At 38.3% G+C, this 16,141-nt stretch overlaps 2 protein-coding genes and 1 long non-coding RNA gene across 5 annotated transcripts in view; 1 reads left to right on the top strand and 2 right to left on the bottom strand.

The window, feature by feature from the left end:
* Window positions 1–8,561, top strand: LOC134744235 (lysophospholipid acyltransferase 7-like). The gene is made up of 7 exons (XM_063677978.1): window positions 1–292; window positions 1,662–1,972; window positions 2,785–2,936; window positions 3,346–3,557; window positions 4,613–4,786; window positions 5,891–6,029; window positions 6,959–8,561. The coding sequence occupies exons 1-7, from the start codon at window positions 63–65 to the stop codon at window positions 7,187–7,189; spliced, it is 1,449 nt and encodes a 482-aa protein (XP_063534048.1). The 5' UTR covers window positions 1–62; the 3' UTR covers window positions 7,190–8,561.
* Window positions 1–16,141, bottom strand: part of LOC134744254 (uncharacterized) — a 120,193-nt gene that overhangs the window by 69,788 nt on the left and 34,264 nt on the right. The gene's annotated exons all lie outside the window — the stretch shown is intronic.
* The window catches only part of LOC134744241 (keratin, type I cytoskeletal 9), a 26,872-nt gene continuing 19,280 nt past the window's right edge, over window positions 8,550–16,141 (bottom strand). For 2 of the 3 annotated variants that reach the window (XM_063677987.1, XM_063677988.1), the window contains exons 3-5: window positions 15,374–15,508; window positions 12,833–13,658; window positions 8,550–9,390 (exon numbers count right to left, since the gene is read on the bottom strand). In XM_063677987.1, the coding sequence (XP_063534057.1) occupies window positions 9,330–9,390; window positions 12,833–13,658; window positions 15,374–15,508 (1,022 nt within the window). In that variant the 3' untranslated portion in view covers window positions 8,550–9,329. The remainder of the gene's footprint in view (window positions 9,391–12,832; window positions 13,659–15,373; window positions 15,509–16,141) is intronic. The other variant, XM_063677989.1, reaches the window with a different exon arrangement.

The following is a 16,141-nucleotide window of genomic DNA, read 5'->3' on the forward strand; positions in this document are numbered from 1 at the left end:
TATTTCTATTTTTAATTATATTATTATTGAATTTTTATTGCTAACATATAATTAGCCTCGAAATGTGGGCCTTTTTGGCTAAGAACAAAAATGATATTATTTATTTATCGCTTCTATTGTTCAGTGTTGCGATAGGACCGTATTATCGGTCCATTAATTCAATAAATGCAAAAAAGTGGGCTGGAACTGGACTTGGAATTCTGCTCATTATTATTGTATCGGGATATAATGCTGTACATCCTATTTTCTCAGCTCTTCTTGGAATTTTAGCTATTAAACTGGCGACCGTAAAGTAAGTTATTGTTGGTTTATTTATTTAGCGATACGCCCCAGTTTCGCATGAATTACAGTAAGTAGTTAATCAAAAAAAAAAGATCTCGAATATCTTTTAGGGAGACCTCTTTTTCAAACCAGTCTAATACTTTCTGAGATTGTATTTTAAAAAAAAGGTCCCCCGAACTTTAATAAACATATACATCCACTGAAATCGTGCCTTTTAGCAATGCCATTTATATATACATCATTCAATTATCCATTTACTGTAAAAGTCAAAAAACTTGTTTGGCAACTTTACTACCAGTGAAATTAGAAAAGTGATTACAGTTAGGTTAATGAGGTCATTGACATAAAATGCATATTTATGTTAATTTGATCTGCAGCAAAAAAAACAATATATTCTAACAATTAGATATAATTCAGTTGCTTAACTTCAAACTCGGGAAAGTAAATTCATCTGTCAGATTATGCGATTTTGATATTAAGATAAGGTAGATAGAAAGAAGAAGGCAGAAGAAGGAAGGGAGTAGAAAGTAGGAAGAATAGGGTAGATATTTGCTGAGGAGGTCGAATGGATTTACCTGAGTTTGAAGTTAAGCAACAGAATTAGAAGTCATTCATTTTGATAGCATGTTTTGCTTAATTTTTGTTCTTAAATATCACCTCACCTTTTTTTTTTTTTCTTTTTTCATTGGAAAAATGCTTTATGCATACCCACACCCTCGGGGGAGAAAGTGCGGGTTATGTGGGACTCGGCAAAAGGCGCCACTACCCACTAAAAAACCAACGGTATGCCTGCGCGCCGCCAATGGGGCGTGGCCACGGGTTCTCTTAAGTACGCAACCGTGACCACGCCGCTGCGAGGCCTGTGTAGACCTCGCTAGGTGGGGGGGAGGAGATGCCGAGCCCCTGCGCGCTTGCGGCGGATCGGGTGCGAGGCTGGGTCGGCCTCCCGTTCCCTCTCCGCTGCCTCCTTCTGCGACATTACATCCTTGCAGAAGGAGAGGACCGCTTTCCACGACCTCTCGTCAGCGACCATAGCCTTAACTACGGCCGGCAAGGAGAGGTCGTCCCCCACCACTGCCATGAGGTCACGGCGCTGCCCCGCCCAGGCTGGGCATTCCTCCAGGGTATGCTGCGCCGTGTCCTCGCCGCAGCTGCACTGGTGACACTCGGCCGTCACCTCCCGTCTTGCGAACCCGTGCAGGTAGCTCCCGAAGCAGCCATGACCCATGAGCACCTGCACCAACCGGAAGGTTAGCGAGCCCCGCTCTCTTTCCAGCCAGTCTTGTAGGACCGGCCGGACCGCCTCGACGGTCCTGTGTCCTCCCATCCACATCCTCACCTACATTAACCCACTGACATAATTGTATTTTTTTTTTCAGATATTGTCATGTGGTCACATTCTTCCTCATGTTTGGCTACCTGTTTTTCTTCAGGCTATCTGATAAATTTGGTTTCCCATTACCATCAGGACAAACCAATCTCATTGAGATGATAATTGTTCTTAGAGTTGTGGGAGTAGCATTTGAAATGAACGGGTCTTGGTTAGCGGTGGGAAAGGCTAAGAAAAAGAACGAAGAAAATAAAAGTGAAGTAAAGGAGACAGACAAGGATGATGAATTTTTGGAAATAATTAACCCTAATCTTGAAGACTTATTTCATTATTCATTTACCTATGTTGGGTTGCTTACAGGTAATTATTAAGGTTTATAAACTTTGGGTGGTAGACATGACTTTAGAGTTGTTGGGATTTTAACTTTCTGTCATGTCAAAAATATATTCCCGCTGCAAGAGTTTGCCATTTGAAGGGATTATATATATTAAGGTTTAAGTTACTAATAAATTGTATGGATCATCTGACCTAAACATATTTTTTATAAGCCATAACATAATGGAATGTGTATTGAAATTAAATTAAATTGAATTAGTTATGTGTCATTGTCAAGCGAAAGGTAACATACCTCGGCCAGAGGATAAGCCTGATCATCCAAAAAGGTAATGCTGCCAGCCTTCTGGGCACCATAACGCATGAAGGTGACCTGGGGAGCATTTTTTTATGTATAAGTTTACTTTAAGGTTTATTAGGTATAGTTTATTTTTAATGTTTAGTTTATTTTGTTGTCTACCTTTACTTTTGTTATCTACCTTTACCTTTATCGTAATAAATAAATATTTTTTAGCAAAAGGTTGACATGGACATCAATTCCTACTTAAAAACTCAGGCATCTCTAATACCACCTATCAATACATGAAAGGCTCTATAGCCACAGGAGAGAGATCGTAATATTTAAATTTGGCTGAACACAAAATATGGATGTTAGAAGTCAACATGTTTAACCCTTTTGACCCCATACCTGTTGTGTGCGGCGCGTCATCGTGAACCTTGTGAATTGTGAATGCACGAAGGTTGATATTGGGATGTAGCCGCACGCGTCAGTTGACGTCTTTGGCGGTCAAAACGGTTATTATTTCTACATATTAGCAGTGCTATCTTGTAATTTTCAGGTCCTTACTACAGATACAGGACTTTTGATGACTATTTTAACTTGCCCTACAGCAAGTATGCAGATTGCCGGGGCGCCACAATTAACACACTGAAGATGGTGCCTTTGTACATATTCTTGTACCTGGCTATGTCCAACATCTGGCCATTAGAGGTAGGTATTAAGGTAAAACGTTCAATAGATGACACCCTGCTGTCATCTTTATTGCTAATGACATGGGAAAGTGACAAGCACTATGATGTCTACCTGACCTATAATAACACTAAGTCAGGTAGATATAAGAGTTTAGAATATTGGAATGAAGGACAGTCATGAAGGTGGGAAAGGGAATTTAGGGAAGGCATGTTTGCATATAGGCATACGTCAGTCACCTGAGAGCACACCAGCGACACTCAGCGGTAGAAAGCAGTCGCTGTGGCCGAAAGCGGCTAGGAGATGATGATGATGATGAAGCAGTTACTTTCATAAGCATGTTATTGGGTGAACATGTTTTTCATTAGGTAAGTTTCTACTCTTATGCAGATCATTTGTTTCTTCATATCATAATAAATTTAATTTTCAGTATGTCCTAACTGAAGAGCACAATAACCGAAACTTCATCTACCGTATGATGTATCCATGGGTTCTGTTCGCCGCGTTCCGCCAACGCATCTACTCCGGCATGACACTGGCGGAGAGTGTGTGTACGTCAGCTGGCGTCGGGGCGTATCCTGTGGAAGGCAGGAATAGGACCGGACATGGACCTACTGTTGGATATTTGAAGCTCAAACAAATGTACGGACATATTTATTTAATAACTGACAGGCTAACAAGGCCAGGTGTTGAAAAAGAGTGGAAGTGAAATATTGGCGATACTGCCTTATACGTTGAAAATGTGACGGTTATGTACAATCGCCTGCGCTCGCGGTGTTCCACCCTTAGGGCGATACTCGTTTGAACGCCTTCAGGTAGGCAGGTATTAATTTCTTAACTGGAACACCGCGAGCGCAGGCGATTGTACGTCACGTTTTCAACGTTTACGAGTACTTCTTTGTTTTCTTGGCTGTCAGGCTTCTATGCTTTTATATCACTGTTATCATTCCTGATCTATTGTGATCGCTACGCACTACAATTCACGGTCTAGCCTTGTAGCTTCAAATAGCTACAGGATCCTTTTGATGTCGAAAAACTAACTACTATACTACGAGCGTATTTATAATAACTTGTAATAATAACTTTACTTAGCCGTAGCTGGACTCATAAATCACAAGACGGTATGATCGGAGTATATGTATGTAAGTACTGTTGAATGGACACGAACTTACTCATTAGAGTCGGGCCAAGCTATCGCTGCACAGACTTTGAAGCAAAAAAGTGGGAAAATGCCACCATAAATATCACACTCCTAAGGCACTCGACAAGACTGCATATTTAAAATAATTTATTTACATAATTAAATATACAGAGGTAGAGGTACTACAATACAAATACTAAACAAAATAATAACTATCTTAAATCTAAAATAGGCCCTTGAGGCATTGTACTAAGGATGCTGGTAGCATTACCTCGTTGTATCGCAATGCTGACGATATCTACGTTGTGCGAGGAAGCCGCCAGCTCTTCGGTCACCAGAGGGCCTACCGCGAACCACGTTCGACGTGTTGCCTCGCTGTCATACTTACGTACGAATTTACAAGTGCGACAGAGAGGCAGCACGTCGAACGTGGTTCGCGGAAGGCCTTCTGTTACGTCAACCAGAAGCTTCGCAATTTCTGCAAAAAACTTGTACGCGCTAGGACCCCATGGACCTAGACTTAAACTGCAACCTGGCTATTTATTTATGTTTACAGGACCGAGGAAGAGGCAAAAAAAGCTCAATATGATTTCAAAACCATGGATTCTATGGATGTATGGGGCTGTGAGACCGTGGAGACACTGCGAGACTCCATGAAGGTTTGGAACAAGCCTGTGCAGTACTGGGTCGCTATGGTTGTCTACAAGAGGTTCCCTGTTAAACCTCTCAAGTAAGATTTGTTTTTTAAGCTGGTTCTATCACAGATTGAACTTTAAGCAAAGGAATATCAAGACGCGTAAAGTAGGCAGTAGAAAAAATTGTAGCCGCAAATTTGACAGCTGAAGTACCTAGATGACGCTCTACGTTACTGTGGTAGCTCGATTGTTAAACGGTAGCGCGCAATATTTTATACAACTTTACGCGTCTTGGTATACCTTTATCCATGGTTGAGACATGAATGGACAATATGGAATGGATTATTGTCCATTACACTATTAACTTCACACTAGATTGTGTCGAAACATCATAAATAAGGCTATTTCATCTACAAAGCTGGCTAAATGAAACGATGCATGTATGCAATTTCAATAACTCTATTCTTGATCAGTTCTTACTAGCTTTGGTGAAATGATTTGTATGGGCTTTTGTTTTAACGTCACTAATGTGATTGCATGTCGATTAGTTCTGGGATATAACCTGGGCTGTTAAGAAAGAAAAAGAGTGTGAAGTGTGAGTGGGCAATGGTCTGCCACCAAAGTGCAGCACTAGCCCCTTTAGTAAACCAAAGAGTAACTTACACATACAAGTTTGACAAGTTTTCAGACATAATAAAATATGACATTGATGCATCAAGGCGGTTTGTTTACAGAGGACCTACCGGGAAACGCGTTTCCGAAATTTCGCTCTCTGCCTCTTTATCGCCCCCGCCCACTAACTTTTGAACCATGGGTCAAAAAAAACTGAAAAAAAAATCTTAGAACAAAAGCTTAATAAATACTTCCAATAGTTTCAATGAAAACTATAGCGAACATGATCGGTCCAGCCGTTTTTGAGTTATTGCAAAAAGTCTTCTCTTCTTAGTAAAAAGACTACAAAGCGCTGCGAAGGTACTCCCTTATGCTTGTAATGTACATAATACTTACTAATAGCCCCCGTGTAGCTTATTCTGACAGAATAGTAACTACGGAACCCTACACTGGGCATGGCCCGACATGCTCTTGGCCGATTTTTTTTCTATAAATTTCTGTATTTGACACTACATCACTCGATAATGCCCTCAAGCTAACTGCTGAAATGTCTGTAATCGTTATCACATTTGCATTGTATTTTCCAGGATTCATGCAGCGCTGTTTGTGTCTGTGATATGGCATGGATTCCATGCTGGGTATTTTTTCTGCATTTATGCTTGCTCCTTTTATTTGATGGCCGAAGATATTTACTACAAGCTGTACTACAAGGAAGCCACTGGAATGGTAAGTAAATGAATCTTACATGTATAATTTATACAAGTTTACTCATGAGAGATCGCTCTTTAGCGATAACACCGCCTGACCGCCTAGCATGAGTTGCGTTCTGCATGCGCGCGAGTCCCTACTTAACGTGCTAGATGTATGAAGTCGCGCGCGAGAACCCAACTCATGCTAGCAGGTCTGTTGTTTACTTCTGTCTTCTTGTATGTCTGAGGTTGTGCAATAAAGAGGCTTTGTATTACATTGTAGATGTGCTCAAGGATCAAGAATTTGCATGCGATTTTCGATACATTGCGATATTTGATCTACTGAATTCATTGTACTCTGTAGTTAGCTATAAGTATGTATCGAATATTGCATCGAATATCGAATATTGCATTTAGTATGTATCGAATATGGAATATTGCATTTAATTTAGTATAAAGTTCTCGCGCCGTGTAAATGGGGCTTGTTTACTTTTTTGGTTGTATTGGTTAGGTTATGTGATTGACTTGGGCCTTTTGCGCCAGATAAATTATTTAATTGACGGTTGATTCGTATATGGATGTATAAAATAGTACGAGTACTTTTGCTCACGAAAATACAAATTTTTGCCACGACTTGGCAGTGTCGTCGGCAAATTCTGGTCTCGACGCTTTTATTTTTCCCACCACCCACACTACATATGCAAGTCTTTGCAAGTGGTTATATTCTCTTTGGTCTTATGTGTGAAAGTAAAAAGAAAATTTTACCCTTAAACACAAAAGCTGTCCCTCGGACGCCACGTCACCGAAATGTCAAACTGAAATTGAACTTTATGCATGCCTATGTTGCTCTGTGGTATGTGACGGATTAATCGGTCTTTGGCGTTGGACCTGCGGTGCCGATATATCAAAAGGTTAATTTCCCAATCATCGTCATCATATAACATCGAATGCGTTTTTATTTTTCAGAAAAAGAAGATAATTGGATTTGTGATGTGGTTCTTAAGGTCCCACTCCGAGTCATATCAAGGGGCCGCTTTCCTTCTGCTCACCTTTGATCGAATCTGGATATACTATTCATCTATGTACCACTACTGGTATGGAGTGTGGCTCGCATTCCTTTTACTGGGTATTGTTTTGAATAAAACACAAAAGCGTAAACTCAAGAAACTACAAGAGAAATCAGACAATAGTATATAGTCGGAAGAAAAACTAAAGGAAAATTGATAGAGATTAATATCTCATAGAGATTTAGACAAATTATGATTTTTGTATAGGTCTAACCGTTTTTTTGACTTTATTTTTGGTTTTTTTTATGAGATTGCTCAAGAAATTGTTTTGGTAATTTTAAGATTTTTATGTATTTTTTTAATTTTTATTTTCTTTTATATCAATATCGAATGTTGCAAATAGTTGGTAAGTAACAAATGAGATTTTTAAATTTGAGATTGTTTCTGTATACAGGCTAAAGCAATGTCGACCAATAATTCTCTCCACTGATAAAAATAAATGTTTATGAATTTATAAATCATTGTTAAGTAATGGTAGTATTAGTCGTGATAGTTTATGATACAGCAGCAGACACACTCGTATAAAGATGAATCTGTTGCCATGACAATGTTTTTGCTGCTGTTTATTTTACATTATAAGGGTTTTTAAGTACCTAGGGTATTTGGTGTTAATTATAATAATTATGATTACTATGTAGTTGCCGAGATTCGAGGTCGGGGATTTTATATTGTCAATTTTGGAAGATTCTAAAACAAGGCAACTATATCGAACTTCCAGAATGCCAACGTCACACACCCAATTATCTCTCCTAGTCAGCATGTTGAAAAGAGACCGGAATGGGGTTAGCATTAAAGGTTTTTATAGAGGGCGCCACCATGTGTTATACGTGTTATGCCTAAATACCTATTTTTTTTATGAAATAGGAGGCAAACGAGCAGACGGATCACCTGATGGTAAGCGATTACCGCCGCCCATGGACACCCGCCTATCTCTAGTTCTATGAGATCTGGAACTTCGTATACTCTTATAAAAAATTTGCTACTTTTAGCCTTGAAATTATAAAATACAGTAAATTGTCTGGGACGTATACGGGACAAAGCATACGTCATACGAAAGGTTAAAGGGCTAGCATCTGGGCCATAAAAAAAACCGGCCAAGTGCGAGTCGGACTCGCGCACCAAGGGTTCCGTACTTTTTAGTATTTATTGTTATATATAGCGGCAACAGAAATACATCATCTGTGAAAATTCCAACTGTCTAACTATCACGGTTCATGAGATACAGCCTGGTGCCAGACAGACGGCCAGCGGAGTCTTAGTAATAGGGTCCCGTTTTTACCCTTTGGGTACGGAACCCTAAAAACAAGTCAATGGTGGTACAGATTTCTTGATGACTTATGACGTTGTTGGTATTCTGGAGGTTTAATATAGTATATGCTAAACTAAGTAAATGGTTACATTCCTATTGCATTCATTCAACCCGTAACCACCAACATAAATATTATAGATTTCTAGTCTTAGTTATAATGGCAAATGAATAAAGGTGTATATTTTATTTAAAATGTTTATTTCTTTAATACAATTTTGACAGGTACTATAAAATGGAAGTCTTGCACCAGAAGTTATAAGCAGATAGGTTAAACCTGACTGCATTAAAAATTAACAAATAAAATAAAAATGTTTCTATGTTGAGGAAAACCTCGTATAAGACTAAATGTTCTACCAGATTAGGTGGCTGAAGGTGGTATTCAAATTTCTTGGTCCAATGTGTATTTGCGTCTAACGTTTTGCTTAATGAGAGAGTGAGACGCAATGCACACTGGACAGGTGGAATGCCACCCATTAATTATCTATCACATTTTACATTTATACCAATCGCTGTAATATCACTAGGTTTTTGAGTTACTTTCTAAAATTAAGAGACACGCATACACATAAGGCACATAAAGTCAATATATTTTGTATCACAAATACGGTAAAAAACCATAATAGTTATTTACGATACAAGTGCGAAAAATAGGAAATTTGTAAAACGTTTTACAGTGCATATGATCCTTTAAATTTTCGACGTAGTTACGTAATTTGCTTATTATAGCACAGGGTGACGTAATGGAGGACAATATTAGCGCTTACACTAAACTACATTTAACTGCCGTCTTTTGATTTAAGAGACAAAGTGACAAAATAGTTCATAATTTCGTGTGCGTTTCTTGACGTATAGGCGTCTAAAAGTTTCAAACGGCGATCTAGTTACAGTAGTAACATAAATTATCAATTTCTGCAGATTACATACATATTAGCACAATAACAATAAACAACTAGGTTAGTTTTCAACCCCGCGTCATACTGTAGAGGTATTGCTGTGTCAGGTATGTCAAAACCAGTATCACGCTGAAAACAGACGTAATAAAATACATTAGAATTATGGCACTAAAAGCAAATACGCACTAATAAAGCTTAAAATAGAGTATTGATACATTGAACTATCTACATAGCGTTTTTATTCTGGCTCGTCTCAAAGGTTAAGGTTATTTACCAAACGTAGCTATTTCGTGATTCCACTGCTTTTAAATATAGTCTAATATCATTTTTACTTAAAGCGTATTGTTACTCGATACAATATTGCCTTATAATAAAGATTATTTTCAGTTTGATAAATAAAGTGACACTTATGGAACGAGTATTTAGCGTAATAACATAGCCATATTATTGCAATTAAATAATAGTAAATAATGGTAAAATATAAAAATAAACTATAGGTAACGAATAAGTGCGGGTTGTGATATTTACAAAATAATGACAATAACAGTTCTATACACTTATGATTATGAAATTATGTTACCCATTTCAGCCTCCTATAAAATTATAAATTAGTTTGTGAATAGTATGAATCCAGTTTAGCCATTGTCCAGAGTAAGTACATGCAGGGCGGATCACCTTATTTACAAACCGCGTCAAATATTTGACCAACCATCTGTCTCTATCAAGATTCTTCCTTTTGGGTCTCACAAATATTTGCCAAACTTTGAAATGTGACCAGCAGATACCACTTAGGAGTTTCTAGCATTCCACCTGTAGTTCTCTTACACAAAAAACAAGGAAAATCATTAGTATTAGAGATTCTTATTAGTTAGCATATTAATGTACCAGCATTTTTGGTAATTTTCGGTGTTTAGTTCTGTTAGTGTTCACCGCAGTCGCAGGTCGTGTTTGTGACTTGTGTATAGGTATTTGTGAGTAAGACAAGTTTGCGGCCATGCGTGGTGTTCAAGGGGCTTCAATATATTAAAGTTAGACGTTAGAAACACAATACTGATACATACGTACATTCTGTAAAGTATGAATACTTTGAACGAGTGTCTTTTTGTTGAGCGGTGATTTCTGATTTATAAAAAGGTATTTGTTTAAATTATACTTATTAGGTAGGTATAGAACCAATAACTCCAATAAGGTGCTACAATAGGGTAGTTTTTATTATTAATGGTATCAGTCGATCAGGATTGTTTTGAGGATCAAATGTCTGTATGGGAATTGGGACTTGGAACCCATTGTCTTAAAGCAATACAAAAGTCACAAAAATGATGGTCAGTCTGGCACCCGCACTTTACTGACTAAACGCTTCTTACAAAATGGCAATACATCGTGACGTCAACATGTAACGTTGCTATTGCTTAGAAGCCGTTTCGATGTATGGAAAATAAAGAAATTGCGATTTTGTCGGTGAAATGTTGCTTTTATGTATATTGTTGCTATACAATATTATTTTTAATAAAATGTATGGAATCGAATGGTACCATTATTTTTTCCCTTTTTGAATGTTTAACCCATTCAGGGCCAGCGACTCAGCGTGTGGGTCATTCTCAAACAGTTCCGCAGGGCCAGTGACTCATATGTGAGTCATGAATAAATTCTGTTTTAAAAATAAACGAAACGTCATTTGACGTAATAACGTAAGTATCATATAAGCTAACAAGCATTTCTATAAGGTATATTAGGATAAAAAAATATAAACACGTTTTTTTAAATAAAAACAGGGTCTTAAATATTCAAGTTTGGTTTACTATCAGTGCAATATAGTAAAAATACTGAAATTCTAGATACATACGCGTTACAAGCAAACAGAAAAATCCATATTTCAAAAATATCAAATATATATATATATTTCAGAAGTTATTGACATGGCTCAAGGTATGGGTCACCGTGGCCTGGCGCTAGATGTAAAAACAACAAATGTTTCCGTAGCAGGCTAAAATAAACTGTATTGGTTTTAAAGCTTATTTCATGTTGAAGCTGTTTGATATTGTATCATTTTACAACCGATTACTGTTTGGATTATGGTAAGCAACATTTTGTAGGGACCAAACCGTAGTATAATAATATTTTGTTTTGTATGAGGGGTAAGGCAACGAGGATTTTGGCCCACTGTACTTTTATGTCATAATATTTGGTGATCGTTGTATTGTATCTTACTACTAACAATCATGTTAAGATTCTTTTTTTCGTTTCAATATAAAACAAGGCGGTTAAAACAGTCACCACTAACTAATACGTATTGTATTATCGTAATAGTGTGTAACAAATATTAACAAGTTTTTTTAAACATTCGTGGTTTCTACGGCAGATTAAAAAGTAAGTACTATAAGTACTCTATTGTTACTAATATTAATATAATGGCGTTTACCAAAACAAAGATAATGACCGACCAGGTGTAAGCTTATCGGACACAATTGGACAGTAAACAATGAATGCATCCGAGCCGGCGGTATTATCTTTCATGTGGTATTTTTCACAAGAGTTCAAGAAGTGATTCACCCCATCCCCCCTATTAGAGATGTATTTTGGAGTAACATGGGAAATATTATTCAGTCACGATTTCATCTCAATCGGAAATCGGAAAATTGGACTAATTTAACTTCCATGATTTGACCCAAAAAACATCAACAACAAACACGGCAAGTTTTAAACGCAAAACTTCTATGAAATTATGACGTTTAATTTAACACGCACTGGCTGGGCTATCAAAATCGCTGCCAACTTAGCTTGGTCTGACATTAAAAGCTTATAGAAAGTAAAAATGTTCATTTCTACAAACTGCAATAATTAGTTTTTTTTTGATAGGCACAGAAAAAAGGTGGTTAGTAAATTGTTGCATAATGTTGTTCAGCTGGTCGGCTTCATAAGCGGCGATTTATTTACCGTTCTCGCCAGGCTCGAGACCCATAAGCTGAGTCATGCGTTTTAGCTAAAAACGGTTTGTATGGTGGCCCGGCGTAATGAGTACGCTCGGCGGTTCTTGGCCATGAATGGGTTAAAAAAAATATTTTGAAACTTTGAGGTCTTGCATTTCTTTATTATTCCCATATTTTTTTAGGTTTTCAATTTATTGTGATAAAATGCTCATTTTCTATCTATTTAACTAGATTGAGTTACAAAATTCAACATGTGTCAACAACCCTATTATAAATAAAATAATCAAATTCACATTGATCGAAATTGAATAAGCCGCTGGTATATACTTTATACAAAGCGATATACCTATAGGTACTGCACCCAAGCACAAAAGCAAAAAATATTAATGCCCGGAATACAGTGCCAGCATCATTTTGTAGATCTTTTTTCGCATGATATTAGTGTATGCTAAACGTTGTAATTATTTTACGTTTGCCATTAACCAAGAGCACCCAGTGGAATTGAGATACTTAATAAAATTGTTAGTGCAGAATTGTGATTATAACTAAATTAAAATAAATAATAAAAAACTACAAGAAGCTTAGATTAGCAAAATAATAGTTAAAACTCCACCCATGTTACTGTTACTGAATTTGTTATTTACCCGACATTCCAGCCATAGGTCGCGGGCTTGAAAGTGGAGGCCGCATTGGGTTTGGCGTGCGTCCCCCCATAGTTCCTGTTCTGAGCCGGTTGGTATCCTGATGACGGATAGTTAGAGTTAGAACTCCTAGAATTTGAGGGAGAGGCATAGTTAGGATTTTCCATAATCGGTCTGGTGTTGAACAAGTTGTTTATGCCTCCGTTTTTAGACAGATTGCCGAGAATGCTGCCGAAGATGTTGGACAGACCCTGGCCGTTGCCGCCGCTGCTGGAGCCTCCGCCTCCGCCTCCGCTAGCGTATTTGTTAAGCGTATTGAATATGCTGTCCAAGGTTCCTTTGCCGCCAGAACCGAAGCCTGAACCTCCAGAGCTTGAGCCACCATATGGTGAATTACCTCCTCTGTTGTTGGATCCACCATATGGTGAGTTTCCTCCGTAGGGCGAGCCACCACCTTGGGTGCCTCCGTAAGGTGAGCCTCCCGGATAACTACTTCCTCCGTTTGAATTGCTTCCATAAGGAGAGCCTCCACCATAGGGAGAACCGCCCCCGTAAGGTGAGCCTCCTGGGTAGCTGCTGCCTCCGTTTGTGTTGCTTCCGTATGGAGAACCACCTCCGTAGGGCGAGCCTCCAGGATAGTTGCTTCCTCCGTTATTCGAGCTACCGCCGTATGGCGAGGATCCTCCATAAGGCGAGCCGCCGTACGGGGAGCCGCCAGCAGGCGGGGCGGGCGGAGGGTAGTTAGGAGCCGAGTCGGAGTCCCTCGAGGGTGTCTGAGGTCTCGCTGGCATTGGTTTAGGCACCGACGGCTGCGGTTCAGCGTGTGATCCTGAAATATTTGTATCTTATCTTATAAATGTAATAATTACTAATAATATTTCGAGAAGTTTCTGTATCACTCAACTGTCATAATACCCTACCTATAACATTTTGTATAATTTATTTGTTAAGGCAATAAAGTTTACATTGTTAAATACCTTACACTTTAAAATGTTATTAAACAATCAGTTTTTATTCAAGAATTCGCTGCTATAATTTATAACAATGGTATTCTGAGCCTAGCATTTTTCTTAACTGAGTAGATAGATTTATTTAGTTTAGTTGTCTGTGTTAACGATTAACATGTTTATTAATGCTCGTGCAGGAAATACAGTCACTATCTACTCGTAATATATGTGGGATGTTTGAACTGATTTCAACAGTAATGATGTCAGAATATAAATATCGGAAACGTATTGATGTTAGGTATAATTTTTCGTTATTCTAAATCTGTCCGTTGATTTGTCTAAAACACTACCCTGTAGGCGGTAATCAATATATACAAAACAGCATGTGATGAATCGATAGGATGTATTAGGTCTTTCTATAAAATCTAATATCTTTAAATGATAGGTACCCTATCTGTTGAAAATATTTACTTTTAAAAGTAAGTACGTAAGGTCAATTGAGTTTCTAACAAGGTAACGAGTCCAAACACATTGGAATGCCAGTTATTCAATACAGAGTTCCTATTAAGGCCGCCTACAGTCATCGTCACCCTCGTCAGGTCAGTCCATCCATCATATATGTACCTACCTACATACCCAGGGGATTTTGGTGTGCGAATGATTTTAAAAAGACTAAGAACTGTTTCCCACTAACGTCCAGGTTTTTGCGGGTACGCGTACGGTTTTCTGCAGGATCCCGTTTTAGTAGTATACGTGCTAATATAGTAACGTTCACACGAGCATTCTGTTTGCGGGATACTGCACGCATAGTACAGAAAACTGGATCCTGCAGAAAACCGTACCCGCAAAAAACTGGACGTCAGTGGGTAAGAGCTCTAAAGTTAGACAGTTAGGTTAGTAAAAAAAAAACCGGCCAAGTGCGAGTCGGACTCGCGCACCGAGGGTTCCGTACTTTTTAGTATTTGTTGTTATAGCGGCAACAGAAATACATCATCTGTGAAAATTTCAACTGTCTAGCTATCACGGTTCATGAGATATAGCCTGGTGACAGACGGACAGCGGAGTCTTAGTAATAGGGTCCCGTTTTTACCCTTTGGGTACGGAACCCTAATCATATTATTGCCTACGTCATGTCGAACTCATGGTAAGTAGGTATGTATGTATACTTTTACTTATCCAGGCCCGGATTTAGAGACCTAGGGCCCCTAGGCACTTGGTATGGCACTAAGAATTTAGGGGGGCCCCTTCTCCATGTTATAACCATTGCTAGGTTACCTGGGCCTCTAGGCCCGGGCCTTGTGCAGGACCTAGGCGGAAATCCGGCCCTGATACTATCCCAGCAGTAAAATAAAACAAACTAAAATGAAAACTTGCCTTATGCACGACATAATACAAAAATAGATTTCATATTAGGTACTCACAGAAAATAAGTAGAAAAGGTATCTTTTATTTCAAAGCAAGTGCCTCCTCCACATGTACAAAAGATTTGTTAACTGGCAGATCCAAATAATGAACTGGGGATGCGATGCGAGCGTCAATGTGTTTTAAGGCGGTTTGCATTTTAAGATGCTTAAGTTTTAAATCTAGACGAACATACCTTCAACTGCAGTCTTCTTTTTACATGTTGGGTAAGTGCCACAGTCCCTGGTGTGGCCGAAAGAACAAGGATCTTCTGCCAGAACGCACACCTCGCTGTTAAGGCACCCTATGTCTTTGCACGAGCGCCCATATTCTGGAAACAAACACACATCATGCAAATGTTTCTTAAACATATATGTGGGTTTTCATCTCAGAAAGTACCTTTTGACATGAAATGCTATATAGACTCCGACTACGCTGAGTCACACACTTTTTGGCAGTGACATTACATGATACATTCAGCAGTTTCACCACCAATAGTAGCGGATGAAACAACGCGCCAAAAGTACCTGCCACCCTGGAATACTTTTCTAAATACCTACTGATATAAAAAAAAAAAAAAAAATTGTAATTGCTTTCACATTGGTAAAATTACAGATGTTCTTAATCGATAATGTATCACAACATGACACCCTGTAAGGGTATTGCAATTTTATCTATCTACTCTAAACTAATACATATGTAAATTAAACACAGAGATAACATTACACAAAAGTTATACCTATCTAAGCTATGTATTACTTATATGTCTATTTATGGTATTTATTACAATCAAAATATTCTTGTATAGAATAAAAACAATTACTCGTTAAATAATTTTTCAAGCAGTTAACAAATTTATCATATTTTTGCTCTCCCGCTATTTCCTTTGGGAGACTATTGAAAATTCTTATTGACATATTATAGGGGCTCTTATTACTTATTTGTAAGTTACTGGCGGGAAGGG

The sequence above is a fragment of the Cydia strobilella genome, chromosome 9 (genome assembly GCF_947568885.1).
Source record: "Cydia strobilella chromosome 9, ilCydStro3.1, whole genome shotgun sequence".
NCBI lineage: Eukaryota > Metazoa > Arthropoda > Insecta > Lepidoptera > Tortricidae > Cydia > Cydia strobilella.

Excerpts from the sequence above, each read along its gene's own strand:
- LOC134744235 (XM_063677978.1), top strand. The coding sequence starts at position 63 with ATGTGGGCCTTTTTGGCTAAGAACAAAAATGATATTATTTATTTATCG. Across the intron at positions 293-1,661 it reads ATTAAACTGGCGACCGTAAA|ATATTGTCATGTGGTCACAT; the intron begins GTAAGTTATTGT and ends TTTTTTTTTCAG. Across the intron at positions 6,030-6,958 it reads ACAAGGAAGCCACTGGAATG|AAAAAGAAGATAATTGGATT; the intron begins GTAAGTAAATGA and ends TTTATTTTTCAG.